This window comes from Orcinus orca, chromosome 11, assembly GCF_937001465.1.
Source record: "Orcinus orca chromosome 11, mOrcOrc1.1, whole genome shotgun sequence".
Lineage (NCBI taxonomy): Eukaryota > Metazoa > Chordata > Mammalia > Artiodactyla > Delphinidae > Orcinus > Orcinus orca.
In genome coordinates this window covers 81,308,198-81,334,974 of record NC_064569.1, presented here as the reverse complement: position 1 = coordinate 81,334,974, position 26,777 = coordinate 81,308,198, and the positions used below count along the sequence as shown (strand labels likewise).

Sequence of the window (26,777 nt, the reverse complement as noted above, 5' to 3'; positions counted from 1 at the left end):
GAAAATATCTCTACATGAAGACGAAAAAGCACTTAATATGAAAAACAGTGTAATGGCAAAGGTATGTATATGTAGCCACGTAGAACATGAGTGCAAAAATAATCTAGGACAGAAAATAACTCATCATATCTCAAAAATATTATTTTCTGTTTTGCAACAAATATGAAACAGTTTTGTCTAAGAAACCATTACATGTTTTTACATGTATGTCATAATTTGATCACAGCCACCCAAATTACAATATAAATTTATTGTAGCACACTAACTGGGATAATCAAATCAGCATATAGTACTTAAAGAAACTCTTCACCTTAATATGAACTATTTATAGAACTTTATGATAATTTATACTAACCATTAAAGAATTATTATCAATATATACTGGGCTATGAGATCCATAAAGGTAGAGACTATGTGTTGCTTGGTGTCTCCGATCTAATGCCAACATTGTTCCTGGCATGTTGTCAGAATTAAGTAGTAGTTGAATTAAATAATAAACAAATGTGTATGTTCTGTAGGGTTTCATTTCTTCACTTAAAGTTTTTACGTGTAGAGTTTTACCTCATATACAGAAGGGTGTACGAGAAAGGAAATTAAGAAACATAGGTTTTAATTTTATTAATATTCTCTTATCTGCTTAACAATTTACCAATAATTGAATGTTTTTACCTATTTTTTTGTTTTATAAAATTAACACCTTTGTATTTTTTATTTTAAAAGTAGAATTCTTATAAAGTAGTAGGGCTCTAAGCTATCAGTAATATATGGCTGTATCTGGGTTCTCCATTACCCTACTAACATTTACTTTTATTTTTTTAATTTTAATTTATTTTGTTTTATTAGGTTTGGTAGTAGGCTTGGTAGTAACTTGCTTTTGGTTTACAATTTTTAAATATTTTTCTTTGACTATTTTTCTGTGGAGACTTGCATTGCTCCAATAGGTATTGAGTATTACTATTTTAGTAGTTACATTTACCATAAAATGTTTCCCAGCCTGCAGCTTTTCTTTTTTTCTTAATATTGTATGAGCGTATGTTGTGTAGTTTTTTAAACTATCAAATTCATTAAACTTCTTGGTCTTATTTTTTTGATCCATTTCATCCAGAATTCCTTTTAACAAATTTCAAATATGGCTCTATATTTGTTTTTAACTTGTTGATATATGGTTTTTCTATGACTTTCCATTTGGCAATAACTCCCATTACTTTCATTATATTTCATCCTGTTTGGCGTGGGGTTTCTTCTGAACCTCTTAATTTTCCTATTTTTAAAAACAATGACCCCCCTTTTGATATTTGTACATATATATGGCAGGAGAAATCATTATTGTATTAAAACTATTAACTGACATTGTCTGCTCTTTAAATTTATATTTTATAATTACTATGTCAAGTTTAAAAAGTATTCTTATTGGGATTTTAATTGTTACTGCATTAAATCTATAAATTTACTTGAGATGCAGTATGTTTTTTTTTAATGTCTTCAATCTAACAAATCAAAAGTAGAATTCTTTTACCAGCGTTCTCTTCTAGCCTTCTTTTACTAATGTTCTCAATTTGTGATGAACTCCCCTTTAACATTTATATGTGTGTGTGTGTGTGTATATATATATATATACACACACACACATCCATATATATATATAATTACAATAAAATGTTTAATGTGTGATGGTGCAAAACTATAAAAATACTTTATTATATTTCACAACAAAATTAATGTGCAATGGTTGGCACACTAGTATAGCTTAATACATTTATAGTTTAAAACTTTGATGTCATGTTGCTTTCTAGGCTTAATTTACCTTGTCCTGCCTCCTATTGGTTGCTTCTGTCCCTGGTTATGTATTTTGGAAGTTTTAGAATTTTCTTTGGCTAATAAATGTAGATCATAGATGGATCGGGATCTTTGAGAGTAATCTTTAGCATTTTATTCTGTCATCTGTTCATTTAATCACAATATCAAGTGAAGGGAAGGTTACAGATAGTTCAGAGCCTGATTATAAATCCCTATTTAGTTTTATTACTACCCTTTCCTGTTAATAGAGCATGTTATTAGAGCAGAGAATTTGAGTTGAGTTGTATGGTGGATGATATTGCTTTCCTCCACCATCTTAGATGAGATGTCCACCTCTGCACCATGTGCAGTGCAGGGCTTTGAGGCTCTTTCCTAAAGAGTCAGTCCTGATGGGTGGAGACCCTCTGTTCACCATCCTGTTCACTCATGTAGCCTTCACTCGGTAAGGTTGAGATGAGGGGTCTGGATACTAAGTCTTTAGCTGTTTTGCAACATGCTTGCCAGCAGTCTCTGCTCCTGCAATCACCATACTCATGCTGCACCATGGGGAGATGCCAACAGCTCTTATTGATGGGCTAGAAGTACCCTCTGAGGACAAGAGGACTTGCAGTCCTTGCTAACAACAATATTAAGACATGTTGAAAGCAACCACTATGACCATGCTGACTGTACTTCCTCCTGGATCTAGGAAGGCTGCTCCTGCTGGGGCTGTGTTTCTCTTTTGAGTCTGCAAACATGGTTGCAGTCATATGCACAGCACCAGTGGTGGTGCCTGTTGTTACAATTGCTCCTTTTATCAGGCTCTGTAGGCTTTGTAACTGCAGAATTATGTGAACTCTTAAATGCAGTATAAGTGGGAGGCATGATGAATTCATTCCTCCCCAGCATAATCATAATAGGTGGCCCCAAACACTTCAGGGTTTATGTGAAGGCTCCTGATGCTCACTTGATCTTGATTCCTTCCATAGAAATAGGTAGCATTTGCCTAGGGAAAGACAAGTAAAATAAAGTGAGACCAGAAAGACTGCTCCCTTCTATTCCTATAGCTAAACAAAAGAGTTTATAAGAATTTTGAGCTCTCAAGTCCACTCTCCCATTTGATGCAACAGTGCCCCCTACAGTATCTCCACAGTGACCACAATGATCATCCAATTTGCTTGGACAGTTTGTGTCAGTGAGAACACTTACTAAAATACACTTTTGTTAGTATTTCTGCTGGTCAGGTGGTATGTGCTTTAATATTTTGATAGCTACTAGCAAATTGTGCACATCTCACTGTCACTGATGTATACAAAAATCAGTACAAGGCAGTCACAGGGAGACATACATTCTGCAACATGTCAGCTTAGCTGGGTTGGAGTATGTTCAAGAATAGATTGGATGATGAAATTAGAACACTCCCTAACGCCATACACAAAAATAAACTCAAAATGGATTAAGACCTAAATGTGAGGCCAGACACTATAAAACTCTTAGAGGAAAACATAGGCAGAACACTCTATGACATAAATCACAGCAAGATCCTTTTTGACCCACCTCCTAGAGAAATGGAAATAAAAACAAAAATAAACGAATGGCACCTAATGAAACTTCAAAGCTTTTTCACAGCAAAGGAAACCGTAAACAAGACGAAAAAACAACCCTCAGAATGGGAGAAAATATTTGCAAATGAATAAACGGACAAAGGATTAATCTCCAAAATATATAAACAGCTCTTGCAGCTCAATATTAAAAAACAAACAGGGCTTCCCTGGTGGCACAGTGGTTGAGAGTCCGCCTGCTGATGCAGGGGACACAGGTTCATGCCCCAGTCCGGGAAGATCACACATGCCGTGGAGTGGCTAGGCCCGTGAGTCATGGCCGCTGAGCCTGCGCCTCCGGAACCTGTGCTCTGCAACGGGAGAGGCCACAACAGTGAGAGGCCCGCATACCGCAAAAAAACCCCAAAAAAACAACCCAATCAAAAAATGGGCAGAAGACCTAAATAGACATTTCTCCAAAGAAGACATACAGATGGCCAAGAGGCACATGGAAAGCTGCTCAACATCACTAATTATTAGAGAAATGCAAATCAAAACTACAATGAGGTATCACCTCACACCAATCAGAATGGCCATCGTCAAAAAATCTACAAACAATAAATGCTGGAGAGGGTATGGAGAAAAGGGAACCCTCTTGCACTGTTGTTGGGAATGTAAATTGATACAGCCACTATGGAGAACAGTATGGAGTTTCCTTAAACTAAAAATAGAACTACCATATGACCCAGCAATCCCACTACTGGCATATACCCAGAGAAAACCATAACTCAAAAAGACACATGCATCCCAATGTTCATTGCAACAGTATTTACAATTGCCAGGACATAGAAGCAACCTAAATGTCCATCAACAGATGCATTGATAAAGAAGATGTTGCACATATATACAATGGAATATTACTCAGCCATAAAAAGGAACAAAACGGTGTCATTTGCAGAGATGTAGATGGACCTAGAGACTGTCATACAGAGTGAAGTGAGTCAGAAAGAGAAAAATATATTAATGTGATATCTATCTATCTATATCTATCTATCTATCTATCTATCTATCTATCTATCTATGGAACCTAGAAAAATGGTATACATGATCTTATTTGCAAAGCAGAAATAGAGACACAGACGTAGAGAACAAATGTATGGATACCAAGGGGGAAGGGGGGGGTGAGATGAATTGGGAGATTGTGATTGACATATATACACTATTATGTATTAAATAGATAACTAATGAGAACCTACTGTACAGCACAGGGAACTCTCCTCGGTGCTCTGTGGTGACCTAAATGGGAAGGAAATCCAAAAAAGAGGGGATATATGTATATGTGTGGCTGATTCACTTTGCTGTATAGAGAAACTGACACAGCAGTGTAAAGCAACTATACTCCAATAAAAAAATGAGAAAAGCTAGAGAAACATAAAAAAAAGAATAGATTGGATGGTCAGGATGCTGCAGATGGCAATACAATATTGGATATGAAATTAAGGGTTGCTGACAGCTAAGGAATCTCTGAAATACAGCCTTGGGAAACACTTTGGAGAAGTACTAGGAACCTCCTCAGTGTGCCATGGCCTCCAAATGAGGCTCATTTGGCCCTGAGTCCTTCCAAAAATCCATGTATTTTCCAGGTGAGCCTGTGTACCAAAGCCTCTGCAGGACCTTTAGCTCTTCTCCCTAAGCACCTTGGCCTCGTCTTTTAGAGATTGCGGAGTGCTTACCACTGGGCCCTTACTCTCTTCCTCAAACGCAGTTATGTCCAGAGTGTCCCTAGCTGGAATGACCTGGGTGCTGCTGTAAGCCTCCACTGGTGGTCTCAGGATGTAAATAAGGTTTTCCCACTGAATGAAAAGATCTCTTGTATCTGAAGGGGGACACAGCTGAAGGTAGAAAGAGCGGCCAGTGGTAAGCTTCAGGTGGAGCTGTTGTTTTTTACTGTTATGGATGGATATCTTTACAAACTTCAAGGGAAGCAGCCTGGTTAGCTCTAAGATCTGTGTAGGCTTTTTACCTCTTTCCTGGGTGGCAGGGCCATATCTGTTATAGTCATCACAGATAGCAGCTGGTCGGGCCAGCAGCATGACATCAGGTAGTGTGAGGCGGGGGCTGGTACGAACGATGCCGACAGTCACCATTCGGGCCCAGTTGTGCACATCAATCACTTCTCCTTTTCTGCTGACCTGTATAAAGTCACTCTCAAACACTGGTGCATAGTGGAATATAGGGTACTCCCCCTTGTACAGGTGTCGCTGCAGTTTCCCCATGGAGGTATTAAACTTGCTCATTGCAAGGCTGCCTTCGGCTTTGTAGTATGGTAATGTATATTGGCTGTTCATCGCTATCTTTTATCAAGACAGCTCCTAGAGGCTCCTCCGCACCTTCCTTACCACACCTTGCAGGGCGTCCTGTTTCCCTGGTCTCGCTGGCAGGTGGGCTAGCAGTGGTCTTCTGCAGGCTTTGTCTCTGAGTGACTGAGGACAGGGTGGGGGAGCTGATTACTAACTGCTCAGTGCTAGAGACAGTTGCTCCTGGACCTGACTGTGCCCTGCCTAGAGCATGGAGACGTCAGGACATGCAGAGGCTGAGGCCCCAGTAGATATCAGGGTGCACAGATGTTGATGTGCACAGATATTGGTATTCAGTCGTAATTCCACTGCACCTCTCCTCCAGAAACTGTAGCTTCCAACTAGGCCTAAACCCCTCACAAGGCCACACAGATCAGCAGACCACCCCTCCTCCCATGGGTGGATCTAAGGATCTTAATACGTACTGACAAATTGCTTTCAGAAAGGGTTAGACAAACTTTCTGTTAGGTATGAGTTAAAACATGCATACTGTCTTATCCAGCACTTCTAACTGCAGACAGTTAGAATTAATTGTAGACAGTTTACCTTAAAGAGAATTGGACAAGGTGGTAAACAAGCTGGATGTACAGAATGTTTATCAAGGTTTATTGTAGCAAAAAATATCATAAACAGGATTAATATCTTACAGTGAGGATTTGGTTAAATAAATTATGGAGCATTCTATGGAAGAATACTCTGAAGCCGTAAGAATGATTATGTAGTTCCCTATTTATTGAAATGAAAAGATATACCTGATTTTTTTTTTTTAAGAAAAAGAGCAAAACAAACATTTCGAACTAGCTTTATACTTGTGGTCCAATTTATGTAAAATCGTCTGTGTATGTGTGTTTGGGTATGAAAGTATAATATGTTCAGTGAAATGTTTAAAGTACTTATTTCTGGATGGTGTAAATTTTATTTTCTTTATAATTTCTATTTTTTTATTAGGATATTATTTCTATTAACAGGAAGAGTAAAGCTATTTTTATTAACAATATCTATTTTTACAGCCATCAAAAATTTTATGTTTTGACACACCCTCAAAATGCTGAGATTTTCCCTAGACATCTGTACCCTGACTACATGGTGAAAAGAGCCTTAAACATCACATTTATGCTCTATTCTTTACTCATTATCAAATTGGCCTACTAAAAAAGTTCTGAGAAATTTTGCCAGCTATTATAAATATTATAAATTCAGTAAGATTAAAATATCTTTATTGGCATGACAATATACATAACACGCACATACGTATGCACATAAAGCATAGTTTTTGAGTCTTCAGTTCTGTAAGTAAAAATGAACATTTTCTTCCCTTCATATTGAAGTATCTGGTTATTTCTGGTAATATGAATATTTTATTCTTTATTTATTGAGAGGCCTAGTCACATATCAATAACAATTCTTACTGGCCTGTCCAAAGTCTTTATATTTGGATTTCCACTTCACGTCTACATTATTTATAATTAGCAAAAAGAATAAGCCTAACATACGTTTACTAATCAAACTAACCTTTCAAATGTATCCAAGAGGTTCTGGTACCACTGGATACAGTATAATTTAATTTAGGTGCTTTTTAAAAAGTAAAGTGAAGATATACCGATTTTCTTAAAAACACTTTTATGCTGTGCACGTATGTTACAAGATATTTATCTTAGGCTTCCACTAGACCACTGAGCTAATTGCCTTGTCTCCAGGGAAACCAGAAGCTATATTACTTGTAGGGCCTAAGGACTTTCAGGATTTTTTCCTAACCAGTTATTAGACCAACAACAGTAGAACCTCTCTTACTTGGCCTGGTAACTATGAGTATCAGTGTAGTGTTCTGGCAAATATGTCTATTTTCATGAGTCTGATGAAGTTTATCTTAAATTCCTCTAGGTATTTAGAAAACTATCTTAATATTTGCTTCAATACTTAAGAAGCTCAGATGGCTAAATAAAAATCTACCTGGAACTGAGATTAATAAATTCTTGGGAGACTAACCTAAGAAAACATTGGTACGATTTATGTCAGAGAATGTTTTGCCTATGTTCTCTTCCAGGAGTTTTATGGTGTCATGTCTTATGTATGTTTTGAGTTTATTTTTGAGTTTATTTTTGTACATGGTATGAGGGTGTGTTCTAACTTCATTGATTTACATGCAGGTGTCCTACTTTCCAAGTACCACTTGCTGAAGAGACTGTCTTTTTCCCATTTTATATTCTTGCCTCCTTTGTCAAGGATTAGTTGACCATAGGTGTGTGGGTTTATTTCTGGGCTCCCTATTCTGTTGCATTGATCCGTATGCCTGTTTCTGTACCAAAAGGTAACATGCACCCCCATGTTCATAGCAGCACTGTTCACAATAGCCAAAACATGAAAACAACTTAAATGTCCATCAACACATGAATGGATAAAGAAGTTGTGATTGTATACGTATACACAATACTGTTCAGCCATAAAAAAGAATGAAATAATGTCATTTACAGCAACATGGATACAACTGGAGATTAGCATACTAAGTGAAGTAAGTCAGAAAGAGAAAGACAAATACCATATGATATCACTTATATGTGTAATCTAAAATATGACACAAATGAACTTATCTACAAAACTGAAACAGACTCATAGACAAAGGGAACAGACTTGTGGTTGCCAAGGGGAAGCGGGGAGGGAGAGGGATGGACTGGGGTTGGTAGATGCAAACTATTACATTTAGAATGGGTAAACAACAAGGTCCTACTGTAGAGCACAGGGAACTATATTCAATATCCTGTGATCAACTATAATGGAAAAGAATATAAAAAAAGAATGTCTACGTGTGTATTACTGAGTCACTTTGCTGCACAGCAGAGATTGGCACAAAACTGAAAATTAACTATAACTTCAATAAAAAAATTTTTTTAAATAAATTATTTTTATGTAAATGCAGCAGCTCTTAGCTTTTCATAGTTAGTCATTAGACATTCTTAAAATAAATTTATGTTCCTTCTCCTCTACATAAGAGTCTGTGTCACTGGGTAAATTATTTAACCTCCCTGGGCCTTATATTTGTCATCCTTGACATTGAGATGATACTTTAGGTATCGTTTAACTCCAGAATAGTTACGGTTTTGGATAGGGGTTTAACTTTTCCCCTGTAATAAAACTACTACATACTTTGGAAATATTCCAAACAAAAATAATAAAGAATTATTCAGATATTAACAGCTCTGGGAATTTGTGATGCAATACATAATCTTATTCTGTTGCTGAATTTCTTCTTGCCAAAACTTTTAAAAGAACCAACATTTGAAATATGGAAATGGCAAAAATGTTAGTTCAGTAAGATGAGCATTCAGTGGGGGCAGTGCTTAAAACTATGTAAGTGAAAATATGAGTTAAACATTTTAAACAGAATTCAGTTAATAATGGACATGGCTGTAGTAGGCAGATTAATTCCCTCCAAAGATGCCCATATCTAATCTTTACAACTTGTGAATATGTGACCTTACATGGCAAAGGGACTTTGCAGATATGATTAAGTTAAGGATCCTGAGGTAGGGAGATATCCTGGATTATTCAGGTGGACCCAGTGTGAGCCCAATGGTCCTTATGGTGATCCAGTGGGTAAGACTTTGTGCTCCCAATGCAGGGAGCCAGGGTTTGATCCCTGCTTGGGGAACTAGATCCCGCATGCATGCCGCAATTAACAAGTCCACATGCTGCACTAAGAAGCCCGCATGCCACAACTAAGAAGCCCACATGCCACAACTAAGAAGTCCTCATGCTGCAACTAAAGATCCCACCTGCTGCAATGAAGATCCCCTGTGCCACAACAAAGACCCAGTGCAGCCAAAATAAATAAGTAAGTAAATAAATAAATATTTAAAAAAGAAAAAGGATAGAGGGTCAAAGTCAGAGAAGGATATGTGATGATGGATACAGAGGTTGAAGTGATGTGGCCATGAACCAAGGAATGTAGTTGGCTGAAAAGTAGGAAATGCATTCTCCCCTAGAGGATCCAGCCCCACCAATACCTTGATTTTAGCCCTGTGAGAATCATTTTGGACTTTTGACATTCAGAACTATAAGAGAATAAATTTCTGTTGTTTTAAGCTACTGAGTTTGTGATAATTTCTTATAGCAGCCCTGGGAAACTAACACACATTTTGGTACCTAGAAGTGGGATGCTGCTGTAACAAATACACTGAAATGTGGAAGTGGCTTTGGAGTTGGACAGTGGGTAGGAGCTGGAATAATTTTGAGTAGCATGATAGAAAAAGCCTAGATTGCCTTGAACATAAATGTGACTATTAAAGATTCTTCCAGTAGGGCTTATAAGTAACTGATATGGTACAGAAAACCTATTTTGTCTTAGAAAATACCTAAATTGTCATAAACAGCACCATACTCAATGCTGAAAAGCAGAAAGCAGTTCCTTTAAGATCAGGAACAAGACGAGGATGAACACACTTACCACTTTTATTCAGCATAGTTTTGGAAGTCCTAGCCACAAGAATCAGAAAAGAAAAATAAAAGGAATCCAAATTGAAAGGGGAAGAAATAAAGCTCTCACTGGGAATTCACTTGCAGTCTAGTGGTTAGGACTCTGCACTTTCACTGCCAAGGGCACAAGTTCAATCTCTAGTCGGGGAACTAGGATCCTGCAAGCTGCATGGCGTGGCCTAAGAACAAAATAAAACAAAACCCCCCCAAAACAACAACCAATTCTCACTGTTTGCAGATGACATGATACTATATGTAGAAATCCTAAAGTTGCCACCAAAAAACTGTTAGATATAATAAATGAATTCTGTAAAGTTACATGATAAACAATTGATATACAAAAATATGTTGTTTCTATACACCAACAATGGACTATCAGAAAGAGAAATTAAGGAAGCAGTCCCATTTAGAATTGCATCAATAAGAATAAAATACCTAGGAATAAATCCAACCAAGGAGGTAAAAGACCTGCTGTTCAGAAAACTATAAGCCTCTGCTGAAAGAAATTGAAGATGACACAAAATAATGGAAAGATACACTGTGCATATGGACTGGAAGAATTAATATTGTTAAAATAACCACACCTCCAAAGGCAATCTACAGATTCAATGCAATCTCTGTCAAAATACCCATGGCATTTTTCACAGAACTAGAACAAATAATTCTAAAATTTTTATGGAAACACAAAAGATCCTGAGCAGCCAAAACAATCTTGAGAAAGAACAAAGCTGGAGGTATCATGCTCCCTCATTTCAAACTATACTACAAAGCTATAGTAATCAAAATAATATGGTACTGGTGCGAAAACAGACACATAGATCAATGGAACGAAATAGAGATCCCAGAAATAAACCCACACTTATATGATAAATTAATCTCTGACAAATGAGGCAAGAACATACAATGGGGAAAAGACAGCCTCTTCAATAAATGGTGTTGGGAAAACTGGACAGCTACATGCAAAAGAATCAAACTGGAATACTTTCTCACACCATATACAAAAAAAAACCCTCAAAATAGATTAAAGACTTAAATACAAGACCTGAAACCATAAAACTGCTACAAGAAAACATAGACAGTATGCTCTTTGACATCAGTCTTAGCAATATTTTTTTGGTTATGTCTCCTCAGGCAAGGGAGGTAAAAGCAAAAATAAACAAATGGGACTACATTGAACTAAAAAGCTTTTGCACAGTGAGCTAAACTATCAACAAAAGAAAACAGCCTACTGAATGGGAGAAAATATTTGCAAATGGTATATCCAATAAGGGGTTAATATACAAAATATACAAATAACTCATTCAACTCAACATCAAAACAAACAACTTGATTAAAAAGTAGACAGAGGATCTGAATAGACATTTTTCCAAAGAAGGCATACAGATAGTCAACAGGCACATGAAAAGATGCTGAACATCACTAGTGGTCAGGGATATGCAAATCAAAACCGCAAAGAGATACCAGCTCACACCTGTCAGGATGGCTGTTATCAAAGACAACAAGAAAAAAAACCCAAAAAACAAATAACCAGTGTTGGCTAGGATGTAGAGACAAGGGAACCCTCCTGCACAGATGATGTGAATGTAAACTATTGTCGTTGCTATGGAAAATAGTATGGCAGTGTCTCCAAAAATTAAAAATAGAACTAACAGACAATCCAGCAAATCTACTCCTGGGTATTTATCTGAAGAAAATGAAAACAGTAGTTTGAAAAGATATATGCACCCTTATGTTCATTGCAGCATTATTTATAATAGCCAACATATGCAAGCAGCCTAAGTGACTATCAATGGATGAATGGATAAGAAGGTGTGGTATATACATACACAATGGAATATTACTCAGCCATAAAAATATTCTTGCTGTTTGTGACACCGTGGATGGACCTAGAGGGTATCATGCTAAGAAAAATGTCAGGTAAAGAAAGATAAATACCATTGAATGTAAATGAATGAGAAAATATAAACAGATTCATAGATACAGAGAACAAACTGGCGGTTTCCAGAAAGGAGGGGGTGAAGGGCTGAGTGAAATAGGAAGAGAGGTTAAGAAGTACAGTCTTCCAGTTATAAGTCATGGGGTTGTAATGTGCATCATAGGGAATATAGTCGATAACACTAATAAATTGGTATGGTGTTAGGTGGTAATGACTTATTGTGGTGATCGTTTTGTAATACATAAAAATATTGAATCACTGTGTCATACAGCTGAAACTAATATAATATTGTAAGTCAATTATACTTCAATAAAAATACTTTATTGCTAAAAACTATCCATCATCTGATCTGAGTCTTCAGAGAGTTACAATCTTTTTGCTGGTGGAGGATTTTGCCTCAATGTCAATGGCTGCTGACTCATCAGGGTAGTATTTGCTGCAGGTTGGGGTGGCCGTGCCAATTTCTTAACATAAGATCATAATGAAGTTCGCTGCATCAACTGACTCTTCCTTTCATGAATGATTTCCCTGTAGCATGCAAGGATGTTTGATAGCATTTTACCCACAGTAAAACTTCTTTCAAAATTGGAGTCAATCCTCTCAAACCCTGCAGCTGCTCTATCAACTAATAAGTTTATGTAATATTTGAAATCCTGTTGTCATTTTAATAATCTTTACAGCATCTTCACCAGGAGTAGATTCCATCTCAAGAAACCACTCTCTTTGCTCATTCGTAAGAAGCATCTCCTCATCCATTAAAGTTTTATCATGAGACTGCAGCAATTCAGTCACATCTTCAGGCTTCACTCCTAATTCTTGTTCTCTTGCAGTTTCTACCACATCTGCAGTTACTTCCTCCATTGAAGTCTTAAACTCCTCAAAAGTCATTCATGAGGATTGAAATCAACTTCTTCGAAACTCTTGTTAATGTTAATATTTTGACCTCTTCCCATGAATCATAAATGTTCTTAGTGGCATCTAGAATGGTGAATCCTTTCCTGAAGGTTTTCAATTGACTGCCCAGATGCATCAGAGGAATCATAATCTATGACAGCTTAGCCTTACAAATGTATTTCTTAAATTGTAATACTTGAAAGTCAAAATGACTCCTTGATCCATGGGCTGCAGAATGAATATTGTGTTAGCAGGCATGAAATCAACATGAATCTTGTACATCTCTATCAGAGCTCATGGGTGATCAGGTGCTTGTCAGTAATATCTTGAAAAGAATTTTTATTTTTTCTGAATAATATCAACAGTGGACTTAAAATATTCAGTAAACCATGTTGTAAGCAGATGGACTGTCATCCAGGATTTGTTTTTCCATTTTTAGAGCATAGACAGAGTAGATTTAGCATAATTCTTTAGGGCCCTAGGATTTTAAGAATGTTAAGTGAGCATTGGCTTCAACTTGAAGTCACCAGCTGCATTAGTTCCTAATATGAGAGTCAGCCTGTCCTTTGGTGCTTTGAAGCCAGGCATTGACTGCTCTTTACCTATGAAAGTCTTCTTCTTCCAATATAAGGCTGTTTCTCTAAATCGAAAATCTGTTGTTTAGTATAGCTACCTTTATTAATTATCTTAGCTAGATCTTCTGAATAACTTGATGCAGCTTCTGCATCAACACTTGCTTCTTCACCTTACACTTTTCTTTAATTTTTTTTTTTTTTCCCAGCACGCGGGCCTCCCACTGCCGTGGCCCCTCACGCCGCGGAGCACAGGCTCCAGACGCGCAGGCCCAGCGGCCATGGCTCAGGGTCCAGCCGCTCCACGGCGTGTGGGATTTTCTCGGACCGGGGCCCGAACCCGTGTCCCCTGCATCGGCAGGCGGACTCCCAACCACTGCGCCACCAGGGAAGCCCCACCTTACACTTTTATATTTTGGAGACAGCTTCTTTCCCTAAACCGCATGAACCAATTTCTGCTAGCCTTAAACTTTTCTTCTGCAGTTTACTTATCTCTCTCGGCTTTCATAGCATTGAAGAGAGTTAGGGACTTGCTCTGGATTAGGCTTTGGCTTAAGGAAATGTTGTGGCTGGTTTAGTCTTCTGTCCAGACCACTGAAACTCTCTATATCAGCAATAAGGCTGTTTCACTTTCTCATTTGTGTGTTCACTGCAGTAGCACTTTAAATTTTCTTCAAGGGCTTTTCCTTGGCATTCACAACTTGGCTGATTGTTTGGCGCAAGAGCCCTAGCTTTTGGACTGTCTCAGCGTTCAGGGTGTCTTCCTCACTAAGCTTAATTGTTTCTAGGCTTTGATTTAAAGTGAGATAACATGCGACTCTTCCTTTCACTTGAACACTTATAGGCCACTGTAGAGTTATTAATTGGCATAATTTCAATATTGTTGTGTCATGGAAAAAGGAGGCCTGAGGAGAGGAATAGAAAGGCTGGTTGGTGGAGCAGTCGGAACACACACATTTATCCACTGTTTTCCTTTTTACTTGGGCACTGTTCATGGAGCTCCCAAACAATTACAATAGTAACATCAAAGATCACTGATCACAGATCACCACAATATAATAATAATGAAAAAGTTTGAAATATTGTGAATTATCAAAATGTGACATGGAGACATGAAGTGAGCAAATGCTTTGGAACAAAGGCAGTTATAGACTTATTCATTGCAGGGTTGCCAGAAACTTTGAATTGGTACAAAATCTGTGAGCACAGTTACGTGCATCGCAATAAAATGAGGTATGGCTGTAAATGTATAATAATGTAAACGTATAATGTGTATAAGTATATATGCATATATATATATATATATATATATATATATATACAGTGTGTATTTTTAATTCTGTAATTTATCCTGGGTTCCTTCCCGCTCCCAAATTAATGATCAGTTGTACCAGCACCATTCATTGAATAGTCCAGCCTTTCTCAATTGATTTTTTTTTTTTTGGCTGCGTTGGGTCTTCGTTGCTGTGCGCAGGCTTTCTCTCTAGTTGTGGCGAGCAGGGGCTACTCTTCGTTGTGGTTCTCAGGCTTCTCACTGCAGTGGCTTCTCTTGTTGTAGAGCACGGGCTCTAGGCGCACGGGCTTCAGTAGTTGTGGCACGCGGACTCAGTAGTTGTGGCTTGCGGGCTGTAGAGTGCAGGCTCAGTAGCTGTGGCATATGGGCTTAGTTGCGCCATGGCATGTGGGATCTTCCCAGACCAGGGCTCGAACCCATGTCCCTTGCATTGGCAGGTGGATTCTTAACCACTGTGCCACCAGAGAAGTCCCTCTCTATTGATTTTAAATGTTACATTTGCGTACATTTCCCTGTTGAACTTAAAAAAAAATTGTGGTTAAATACACATTTAATATAGTAACCATTTTAAAGTATACCACCACTCTACTTTCTATCTCTTGATTTTGACTACTCTACCTCACTTAAGTGGGATCATATCAGTATTTGTCTTTTTGTGACTGGCTGTTTTACTTAGCATAATGTCCTGAAGGTTTATCCACATTATAGCATGTTTTAGAATTTCCTTCCTTTTTACAGCTGAGTAATATTCCATTGTATCTGTGTACCACATTTTGTTATCCATTCATCCACTGATGGATTCTTGGGTGATTTCCACCTTTTGGGTCTTGTGAATAATGCTTCTGTGAATATGGATGTGCAAATACCTCTTTGAGATCCTACTTTAAGTTCTTCGGATAAATACACAGTAGTGAAATTTCTGGATCATATGGAAATTCTAGTTTTAAGTTTTCGAGGAACCACCAGACTGTTTTCTATAGTTCCGCACATCATTCATTTCCACCAGCAATGCACAAGTGTTCCAATTTCTCCACATTCTCATCAACACTTGTTATTTTCTGTTTTTTTTTTTTTTTGATAGTAGCTACTCTAATGGGCTTCAGCTGACATTTCATTGTAATGTTAATTTGCATTTCTCTAACAATTAAGTGATGTTGAGCATATTTTCATATGCTTGTTGGTCATTTGTATATCTTCTTTGAAGAATCTCTATTCAAGTCCTGTATCCATTTTAAACATTTGATTGTTATCTTTTTTTTTCTTTTTAGTTTTAACATCTTTATTGGACTACAATTGCTTTAAAATGGTGTGTTAGTTTCTGCTGTATAACAAAGTGAATCAGCTATACGTATTCATATATCCCCATATCTCCTCCCTCTGTGTCTCCCTCCCACCCCTCTAGGTGGTCACAGAGCACCAAGCTGATCACCCTGTGCTGTGCGGCTGCTTCCCACTAGCTAAATATTTTATATTTGGTAGTGTATATATGTCCATGCCATTCTCTCACTTCATCCTAGCTTACCCTTTTCCTCCCGACGTCCTGTAGTCCATTCTCTACATCTGCATCTTTATTCCTGTCCTGCCCCTAGGATCTTCAGAACCTTTTTTTTTTTTTTTTAGATTCCATATATATGTGTTAGCATACGGTATTTGTTTTTCTGTTTCTGACTTACTTCACTCTGTATGATAGACTCTAGGTCCATCCACCTCACTACAGATAACACAGTTTCATTTCTTTTTATGGCTGAGTAATATTCCATTGTATATATGTGCCACATCTTCTTTATCTGTTCATCTGTTGATGGACACTTAGGTTGCTTCCATGTCCTGGCCATTGTAAATAGAGCTGCAATGAACATTGTGCTACATGACTCTTTTTGAATTATGATTTTTTTCAGGGTATATGCCCAGTAGTGGGATTGCTGGGTCATATGGTAGTTCTATTTTTAGTTTTTATAGGAACCTCCATACTGTTCTCCATAGTGGCTGTATCAATTTACATTCCCACCAACAATGCAAGAGGGATCCCTTTTCTCCACACCCTCTCCAGCATTTATTGTTTGTAGATTTTTTGATGATGGCCATTCTGACTGGTGTGAGGTGATACCTCATTGTAGTTTTGATTTGCATTTCTCTAATGATTAGTGACGTTGAGCATCCTTTCAAGTGTTTGTTGCAATCTGTATATCTTCTTTGGAGGAATGTCTATTTAGGTCTTCTGCCCATTTTTTTTTTTTGCGGTACGCGGGCCTCTCACCACTGTGGCCTCTCCCGTTGCGGAGCAGACTCAGCGCAGGCTCAGCAGCCATGGCTCACGGGCCCAGCTGCTCCGCAGCATGTGGGATCCTCCCAGACTGGGGCACGAACCCATGTCCCCCACATTGGCAGGCGGACTCTCAACCACTGCGCCAGCAGGGAAGCCCTCTGCCCATTTTTTGATTGGGTTGTTTGCTTTTTTGATATTGAGCTGCATGAGCTGCTTGTATATTTTGGAGATAAATCCTTTGTCAGTTACTTCATTTGGAAATATTTTCTCCCATTCTGAGGGTTGTCTTTTCATCTTGTTTATGGTTTCCTTTGCTGTGCAAAAGCTTTTAAGTTTCATTAGGTCCCATTTGTTTACTTTTGTTTTTATTTCCATTTCTTTAGGAGGTGGGTCAAAAAGGATCTTGCTGTGATTTATGTCATAGAGTGTTCCACCTATGTTTTCCTCTAAGAGTTTTATAGTGTCTGGCCTTACATTTAGGTCTTAATCCATTTTGAGTTTATTTTTGTGTATGGTGTTACAGAGTATTCTAATTTCATTCTTTATATGTAGCTGTCCAGTTTTCCCAGCACCACTTATTGAAGAAACTGACTTTTCTTCATTGTATATTCTTGCCTCCTTTGTCATAGATTAGGTGACCATATGTGCATGAGTTTATCTCTGGGCTTTCTGTCCTGTTCCATAGATCTATATTTCTGTTTTTGTGCCAGTATCATACTGTTTTTTGTTTTTTGTTTTCAAATTGAAGCTTCTTTTATTTTTTATTATCACATCCCACTAAAAATATAAATAGTTCCCTGTGCTATATACTACATCCTTGTTTCTTATCTATTTTTTTTTACATCTTTATTGGAGTATAATTGCCTTACAATGGTGTGTTAGTTTCTGCTTTATAACAAAGTCAATCACTTATACATATACATATGTTCCCATATCTCTACCCTCTTGCGTCTCCCTCCCTCCCACCCTCCCTATCCCACCCCTCTAGGTGGTCACAAAGCACCGAGCTGATCTCCCTGTGCTATGTGGCTGCTTCCTACTAGCTATCTATTTTACGTTTGGTAGTGTATATATGTCCATGCCACTCTCTCACTTTGTCACAGCTTACCCTTCCCCCTCCCCATGTCCTCACGTCCATTCTCTAGTAGGTCTGTGTCTTTATTCCTATCTTACCCTTACGTTCTTCATGACATTTTTTTTTCTTAAATTCCATATATATGTGTTAGCATATGGTATTTGTCTTTCTCTTTCTGACTTACTTCACTCTGTATGACAGACTCTAGGTCCATCCACCTCATTACAAATAGCTCAATTTCGTTTCTTTTTATGGCTGAGTAATATTCCATTGTATATATGTGCCACATTTTCTTATCCATTAATCCGATGATGGACACTTAGATTGTTTCTGTCTCCTGGCTATTGTAAATAGAGCTGCAATGAACATTTTGGTACATGACTCTTTTTGAATTATGGTTTTCTCAGGGTATATGCCCAGTAGTGGGATTTCTGGGTCATATGGTAGCTCTGTTTGTAGTTTTTTAAAGAACCTCCATACTGTTCTACATAGTGGCTGTACCAATTCACATTCCCACCAGCAGTGCAAGAGTGTTCCCTTTTCTCCACACCCTCTCCAGCATTTATTGTTTCTAGATTTTTTGATCATGGCTGTTCTGACTGGTGTGAGATGATATCTCATTGTAGTTTTGATTTGCATTTTGATTTGCATTGATGTTGAGCATTCTTTCATGTGTTTGTTTGCAGTCTGTATATCTTCTTTGGAGAAATGTTTATTTAGGTCTTCTGCCCATTTTTGGATTGGGTTGTTTGTTTTTTTGTTATTGAGCTGCATGAGCTGCTTGTAAAATTGGAGATTAATCCTTTGTCAGTTGCTTCATTTGCAAATATTTTCTCCCGTTCTGAGGGTTGTCTTTTGGTCTTCTTTATGGTTTCCTTTGCTATGCAAAAGCTTTGAAGTTTCATTAGGTCCCATTTGTTTATTTTTGTTTTTATTTCCATATCTCTAGGAGGTGGGTCAAAAAGGATCTTGCTGTGATTTATGTCATAGAGTGTTCTGCCTGTGTTTTCCTCTAAGAGTTTGATAGTTTCTTGCCTTACATTTACGTCTTTAATCCATTTTGAGCTTATTTTTGTGTATGGTGTTAGGGAGTGATCTAATCTCATACTTTTACATGTACCTGTCCGGTTTTCCCAGCAGCACTTATTGAAGAGGCTGTCCTTTCTGCACTGTACATTCCTGCCTCCTTTATCAAAGATAAGGTGACCATATGTACATGGGTTTATCTCTGGGCTTTCTATCCTGTTCCATTGATCTGTATTTCTGTTTTTGTGCCAGTACCATACTGTCTTGATTACTGTAGCTTTGTAGTATAGTCTGAAGTCAGGGAGCCTGATTCCTCCATCTCCGTTTTTCATTTCAAGATTGCTTTGGCTATTCGGGGTCTTTTGTGTTCCCATACAAATTGTAAAATTTTTTGTTCTAGTTCTGTGAAATATGCCAGTGGTAGTTTGATAGGGATTGCACTGAATCTGTAGATTGCTTTGGGTAGTAGAGTCATTTTCACACTGTTGATTCTTCCAATCCAAGAACATGGTATATCTTGCCATCTATTTGTATCATCTTTAATTTCTTTTGTGAGTGTCTTAAAATTTTCTGCATACAGGTGTTTTGTCTCCTTAGGTAGGTTTATTCCTAGATATTTTATTCTTTTTGTTGCAGTGGTAAATGGGAGTGTTTTCTTGATTTCACTTTCAGACTTTTCATCATTAGTATATAGGAAGGCCAGAGATTTCTGTGCATTAATTTTGTATCCTGCTACTTTACCAAATTCATTGATTAGCTCTAGTAGTTTTCTGGTAGCATCTTCAGGATTCTCTATGAATAGTATCATGTCATCTGCAAACAGTGACAGCTTTACTTCTTCTTTTCTGATTTGGATTCCTTTTATTTCATTTTCTTCTCTGATTGCTGTGGCTAAAACTTCCAAAACTATGTTGAATAAGAGTGGTGAGAGTGGGCAACATTGTCTTGTTCCTGATCTTAGTGGAAATGCTTTCAGTTTTTCACCATTGAGGATGATGTTGGCTGTGGGTTTGTCATATATGGCCTTTATTATGTTGAGGAAAGTTCCCTCTATGCCTACTTTTCGAGGGTTTTCATCATAAATGGGTGTTGAATTTTGTCGAAAGCTTTCTCTGCATCTATTGAGATGACCATATGGATTTTCTCCTTCAATTTGTTAATATGGTGTATCACATTGACTAATTTGTGTATATTGAAGAATCCTTGCATTCCTGGGATAAACCCCACTTGATCATGGTGTATGATCCTTTTAATGTGCTGTTGGATTCTGTTTGCTAGTATTTTGTTAAGGATTTTTGCATCTATGTTCATCAGTGATATTGGCCTGTAGTTTTTTTCTTTGTGACATCCTTGTCTGGTTTTGGTATCAGGGTGATGGTGGCCTTGTAGAATGAGTTTGGGAGTGTTCCTCCCTCTGCTATATTTTGGAAGAGTTTGAGAAGGATAGGTGTTAGCCCTTCTCTAAACGTTTGATATAGAATTCGCCTGTGAAGCCATCTGGTCCTGGGCTTTTGTTTGTTGGAAGATTTGTAATCACAGTTTCAGTTTCAGTGCTTGGTATTGGTCTGTTCATATTTTCTGTTTCTCCATGATTCAGTCTTGGCAGTTTGTGCATTTCTAAGAATTTGTCCATTTCTTCCAGGTTGTCCATTTTATTGGCATAGAGTTGCTTGTAGTAATCTCTCATGATCTTTTGTATTTCTGCAGTGTCAGTTGTTTCTTCTCCTTTTTCATTTCTAATTCTATTGATTTGAGTCTTCTCCCTGTTTCTTGATGAGTCTGGCTAATGGTTTATCAATTTTGTTTATCTTCTCAAAGAACCAGCTTTTAGTTTTATTGATCTTTGCTATCATGTCCTTCATTTCTTTTTCATTTATTTCTGATCTTTATGATTACTTTCCTTCCGCTAACTTTGGGGTTTTTTTGTTCTTCTTTCTCTAATTGCCTTAGGTACAAGGTTAGGTTGTTTATTCGAGATGTTTCCTGTTTCTCCAGGTAGGATTGTATTGCTATAAACTTCCCTCTTAGAACTTCTTTTACTGCATCCCATAGGTTTTGGGTCATCGTGTCTCCATTGTCATTTGTTTCTAGGTATTTTTTGAATTCCTCTTTGATTTCTTCAGTGATCAGTTTGTTTTTAAGTAGTGTATTTTTTAGCCTCCATGTGTTTGTATTTTTTACAGATCTTTTCCTGTAATTGATATCTAGTCTCATAGAGTTGTGGTCGGAAAAGATACTTGATACAATTTCAATTTTCTTAAATTTACCAAGGCTTGATTTGTGACCCAAGATATGAACTATCCTGGAGAATGTTCCATAAGAACTTGAGGAAAATGTGTATTCTGTTGTTTTTGTATGAAATGTCCTATAAATATCAGTTAAGTTCATCTTGTTTAATGTATCATTTAAGGCTCTTGTTTCCTTATTTATTTTCATTTTGTATGATCTGTCCATTGGTGAAAGTGGGGTGTTAAAGTCCCCTACTATGAATGTGTTACTGCTGATTAACCCTTTTATGGCTGTTAGTATTTGCCTTATGTATTGAGGTGCTTCTATGTTGGGTGCATAAATATTTACAATTGTTTCATGTTCTTCTTGGATCGATCCCTTGATCATTATGTAGTGTCCTTCTTTGTCTCTTGTAATAGTCTTTATTTTAAGGTCTATTTTGTCTGATATGGGAATTGCTTCTCCAGCTTTCTTTTGGTTTCCATTTGCATGGAATATCTTTTTCCATCCCCTCACTTTCAGTCTGTATGTGTCTCTATGTCTGAAGTGGGTCTCTTGTAGGCAGCATATATATGGGTCTTGTTTTTGTATCCATTCAGCCAGTCTGTGTCTTTTGGTGGGAGCATTTATTCCATTGACATTTAAGGTAATTATCGATATGTATGTTCCTATTCCCATTTTCTCAATTGTTTTGGGTTCGTTATTATAGGTCTTTTCCTTCTCCTGTGTTTCTTGCCTAGAGAAGATCCTTTAACATTAGTTGTAAAGCTGGTTTGGTGGTGCTGAAGTCTTTCAGTTTTTGCTTGTTTGTAAAGGTTTTAATATCTCCATCAAACCTGAATGAGATCCTTGCTGGGTACAGTAATTTTTCAACTTCATCACGTTAAATATGTCCTGCCAGTCCCTTCTGGCTTGCAGAGTTTCTGCTGGAAGATCTGCTGTTAACCTTATTGGGATTCCCTTGTGTGTTATTTGTTGTTTCTCCCTTGCTGCTTTTAATATGTTTTCTTTGTATTTAATTATTGACAGTTTGATTAATATGTGTCTTGGCGTGTTTCTCCTTGGATTTATCCTGTATGGGACTCTGTGCTTCCTGGACTTGATTAACTATTCCCTTTCCCATATTAGGGAAGTTTTCAATTATAATCTCTTCAAATATTTTCTCAATCCCTTTCTTTTTCTCTTCTTCTTCTGGAGCCCCTATAATTCGAGTGTTGATGTGTTTAATGTTGTCCCAGAAGTCTGTGTCCTCAGTTCTTTTCATTCTTTATTCTTTATTCTGCTCTGCAGCAGTTATTTCCACTATTTTATCTCTAGGTCACTTATCCATTCTTCTGCCTCAGTTTTTCTGCTATTGATCCCTTCTAGAGTATTTTTAATTTCATTTATTGTGTTTTTCATCATTGCTTGTTTCATCTTTAGTTCTTCTAGGTCCTTGTTAAATGTTTCTTGCATTTTCTCTATTCTATTTCCAAGATTTTGGATCATCTTTACTATCATTATTCTGAATTCTTTTTCAGGTAGACTGCCTATTTCCTCTTCATTTGTTAGGTCTGGTGCATTTTTATCTTGCTCCTTTATCTGCTGTGTGTTTTTCTGTCTTCTTATTTTGCTTATCCTACTGTGTTTGGGGTCTCCTTTTTGCAGGCTGCAGGTTCGTAGTTCCCATTGTTTTTGGTGTCTGTCCCCAGTGGCTAAAGTTGGTTCGGTGGGTTGTGTAGGCTTCCTGGTGGAGGGGTCTAGTGCCTGTGGTCTGGTGGATGAGGCTGAATCTTGTCTTTCTTGTGAGCAGGTCCACGTTTTGTGGTGTGTTCTGGGGTGTCTGTGGACTTACTGTGATTTTAGGCAGCCTTCCTGCTAATGGGTGGTATTGTGTTCCTGTCTTGCTAATTGTTTGGCATAGGGTGTCCAGCCCTGTAGGTTGCTTGTCGTTGAGTGAAGCTGGGTGTTGGTGTTGAGATGGAGATCTCTGGGAAATTTTCGCCATTTGATATTACGTGGAGCTGGGAGGTCTCTTGTGGAACAATGTCCTGAAGTTGGCTCTCCCACCTCAGAGGCACAGCACTGACTCCTGGCTGAAGCACTAAGAGGGTTTCATCCACATGGCTCAGAATAAAAGGGAGGAAAAGTAGAAAGAAAGAAAGAAAGAGAGAGAGAGAGAGAGAGGGAGGGAGGGAGGAAGGAAAGAAAGAAAGAGGATAAAATAAAATAAAATAAAGTAAGGTAAAATAAAATAAAGTTATTAAAATAAAAAGATAATTATTAAGAAAAAAATTTTTTTAAAAATTAAAAAAATAAAAACCAGACAGGTAGAACCGTAGGACCAATGGTGAAAGCAAAGATATACAGACAAAATCTCACACAGAAGCATACACATACACACTCACAAAAAGGGGGAAAACGAGAAAAAATAATAAATCTTGCTTTCAAAGTCCACTTCCTCAATTTGGGATGATTCGTTGTCTATTCAGGTATTCTACAGTTGCAGGGTACATTAAGTTGATTGTGGAGATTTAATCCGCTGCTCCTGAGGCTGCTGGGAGAGATTTCCCTTTCTCTTCTTTGCTCGCACAGCTCCCGGGATTCAGCTTTGGATTTGGCCCTGCGTCTGCCTGTAGCTCGCCAGAGGGCATCTGTTCTTCGCTCAGACAGGATGGGGTTAAAGGAGCCACTTATTTGGGGGCTCTGGTTCACTCAGGGAGGGGGGAGGGAGGGTCACGGAGTGCAGGGTGAGCCTGCGGCGGCAGAGGACGGCATGATGTTGCACCAGCCTGAGGCGTGCCGTGCGTTCTCCTGGGGAAGTTGTCCCTGCACCCCGGGACCCTGGCAGTGGCAGGCTGCACAGGTTCCCCGGAAGGGAGGTGTGGATAGTAACCTGTGCTCGCACACAGGCTTCTTGGTGGCAGCAGCAGCAGCAGCCTTAGCGTCTCATGCCCATCTCTGGGGTCTGCGCTGTTAGCCACAGCTCGCACCCGTCTCTGGAGCTCCTTTAGGCAGTGCTCTTAATCCCCTCTCCTCGCGCACCAGGAAACAAAGAGGGAAGAAAAAGTCTCTTGCCTCTTCGGCAGGTCCAGACTTTTTCCCGGACTCCCTCCCAGCTAGCCGTGGTGCACTAACCCCTTCAGGCTGTGTTCACGCCGCCAGTCCTCTCCCTGCACTCCGACTGAAGCCCGAGCCTCAGCTCCCAGCCTCGCCTGCCCCGGCGGTTGAGCAGACAAGCCTCTCGGGCTGTTGAGTGCTGGTTGACACTGATCCTCTGTACGGAAATTTCTCCGCTTTTCCCTCTGCACCCCTGTTGCTGCACTCTCCTCCACGGCTCCGAAGCTCCCCCGCTCCGCCACCCTCAGTCTCTGCCCGCGAAGGGGCTTCTAGTGCGTGCAAACCTTTCATCCTTCATGGCTCCCTCCCAGTGATGCAGGTCCCATCCCTATCCTTTTGTCTCTGTTTTTTCTTTTTTCTTTCGCCCTACCCAGGTATGTGGGGAGTTTCTTGCCTTTTGGGAGGTCTGAGGTCTTCTGCCAGCGTTCAGTAGGTATTCTGTAGGAGTTGTTCCATGTTTAGATGTATTTCTGATGTATCTGTTACTGTTTGAGGGTCTCTTGCTGTTACTGTTGGGGGGCAGCAGTGGCTCACCATGGGGACAAGGGCACTGGCAGCAGAAGTTCTGGGAAGTACTCCTTGGTGAGCCCTCCAGGAGTCTGCCATTAGCCCTACCAAAGGGCTTGTAGGCTCTCGCTTATCTATTAACATACTGTTTTGATGACTGTAGCTTTGTAGTATAGTCTGAAGTCTGGGAGCCTCATTCCTTCAGCTCCGTTTTTCTTTCTCACGATTGCTTTGGCTATTTGGAGTGTTTTGTGTTTCCATGCAAATTAAAAATTTTTTTTGCTCTAATTCTGTGAAAAAATTCCATTGGTAGTTTGGTAGGAATTGTATTCAATCTGTAGATTGCTTTGGGTAGTATAGTCATTTTGAGCATATTGATTCTTCTGATCAAAGAACAATGTATCACCTCATACTGGTCAGAATGACCATTATCAAAAAATCTACAAACCATAAGTGCTAGAGAGGGTGTGGGGAAAAAGGAACCCTCCTACACTGTTGCTAGGAATGTAAATTGGTACAGCCACTAAGGAGAACAGTATGGAGGTTGCTTTAAAAACTAAAAGTAGAGCTACCATATGATCCTGTAATCCTACTCCTGGATATACATTGGGAGAAAACCATAATTCGAAATGATACATGCACCCTAGTGTTCATTGCAGCACTATTTACAATAACCAGGAGATGGAAGCAATCTATATGTCCATTGACAGAGGAATGGATAAAGAAGATGTGATACATATATACAATGGAATATCACTCAGCCATAAAAAAGAATGAAATATTGCCATTTGCAGCAATATGGATGGACCTAGAGATTGTCATACTGAGTGAAGTCAGTCAGACAGAGAAGGACAAATACCATATGATATCGCTTATATGTGGAATCTAAAAAAATGGTACAAATGAACTTATTTACAAAACAGAGATAGAGTCACAGATGTAGAAAACAAACTTACGGTTACCAGGGTGGAAAGCGGGGGTGGGAGCAGGGATAAATTGGGAGATTGGGATTGACATATACACTACTATATATAAAATAGATAACTAATAAGGACCTATTGTATAGCACAGGTAACTCTTTTCAGTACTCTGTAATGACTTATATGGGAAAATAATATAAAAAAGAGTGGATATATAACTGATTCACTTTGCTGCACAGCAGAAACTAACACAACATTGTATATCAAGTATACTTTAATAAAAATTTTAAAAAAGTTTATGTCTAGGTGTGGGGTTTTAAAAATGTGTCATGGTGCACATAAGTCATCCCATTTGATATCAAGATTTTGTCCTTCAGTTTTGGAAAATACTTTTCTATTTTTTTTCTTTGATTTATTTCTTCCTTCACTTTTATGCTTCTCTTTTTACCTGAGTATTTACTAATTTGGTGTTGAAGTATCTGCATTCATCATTTTTGTCTTTCATTTTTCCTCTCTTTGGTTTTTCATTCTCTACTTTATTTTCCCATTCTTTATTGATTTTTATATTTTAGTATCACATTACTTCCTAAGAGTTTTTTTTTCTTATTTTGAGTTTTTTTTTTCTGAAAACATCCTGTTCTGTACTTTTTAAAAAATAAATTTATTGGGGCTTCCCTGGTGGCGCAGTGGTTGAGAGTCTGCCTGCCAATGCAGGGGACACGGGTTTGAGCCCTGCCTGGTCTGGGAAGATCCCACATGCCGCGGAGCAACTAGGCCCGTGAGCCACAGCTACTGAGCCTGCGCGTCCGGAGCCT

General features: G+C 38.4%; 2 protein-coding genes across 15 annotated transcripts in view; one reads left to right on the top strand and one right to left on the bottom strand.

Moving 5' to 3' along the window:
* The window catches only part of ANKS1B (ankyrin repeat and sterile alpha motif domain containing 1B), a 1,164,750-nt gene that overhangs the window by 324,921 nt on the left and 813,052 nt on the right, over positions 1-26,777 (top strand). The gene's annotated exons all lie outside the window — the stretch shown is intronic.
* Positions 4,994-5,665, bottom strand: GARIN6 (golgi associated RAB2 interactor family member 6). The gene has a single exon (XM_012532884.1). It carries the CDS (start codon positions 5,663-5,665, stop codon positions 4,994-4,996), a length of 672 nt encoding a protein of 223 aa, XP_012388338.1.

Coding starts and splice junctions, on each gene's coding strand:
- GARIN6 (XM_012532884.1), bottom strand. CDS start 5,665: ATGAACAGCCAATATACATTACCATACTACAAAGCCGAAGGCAGCCTT.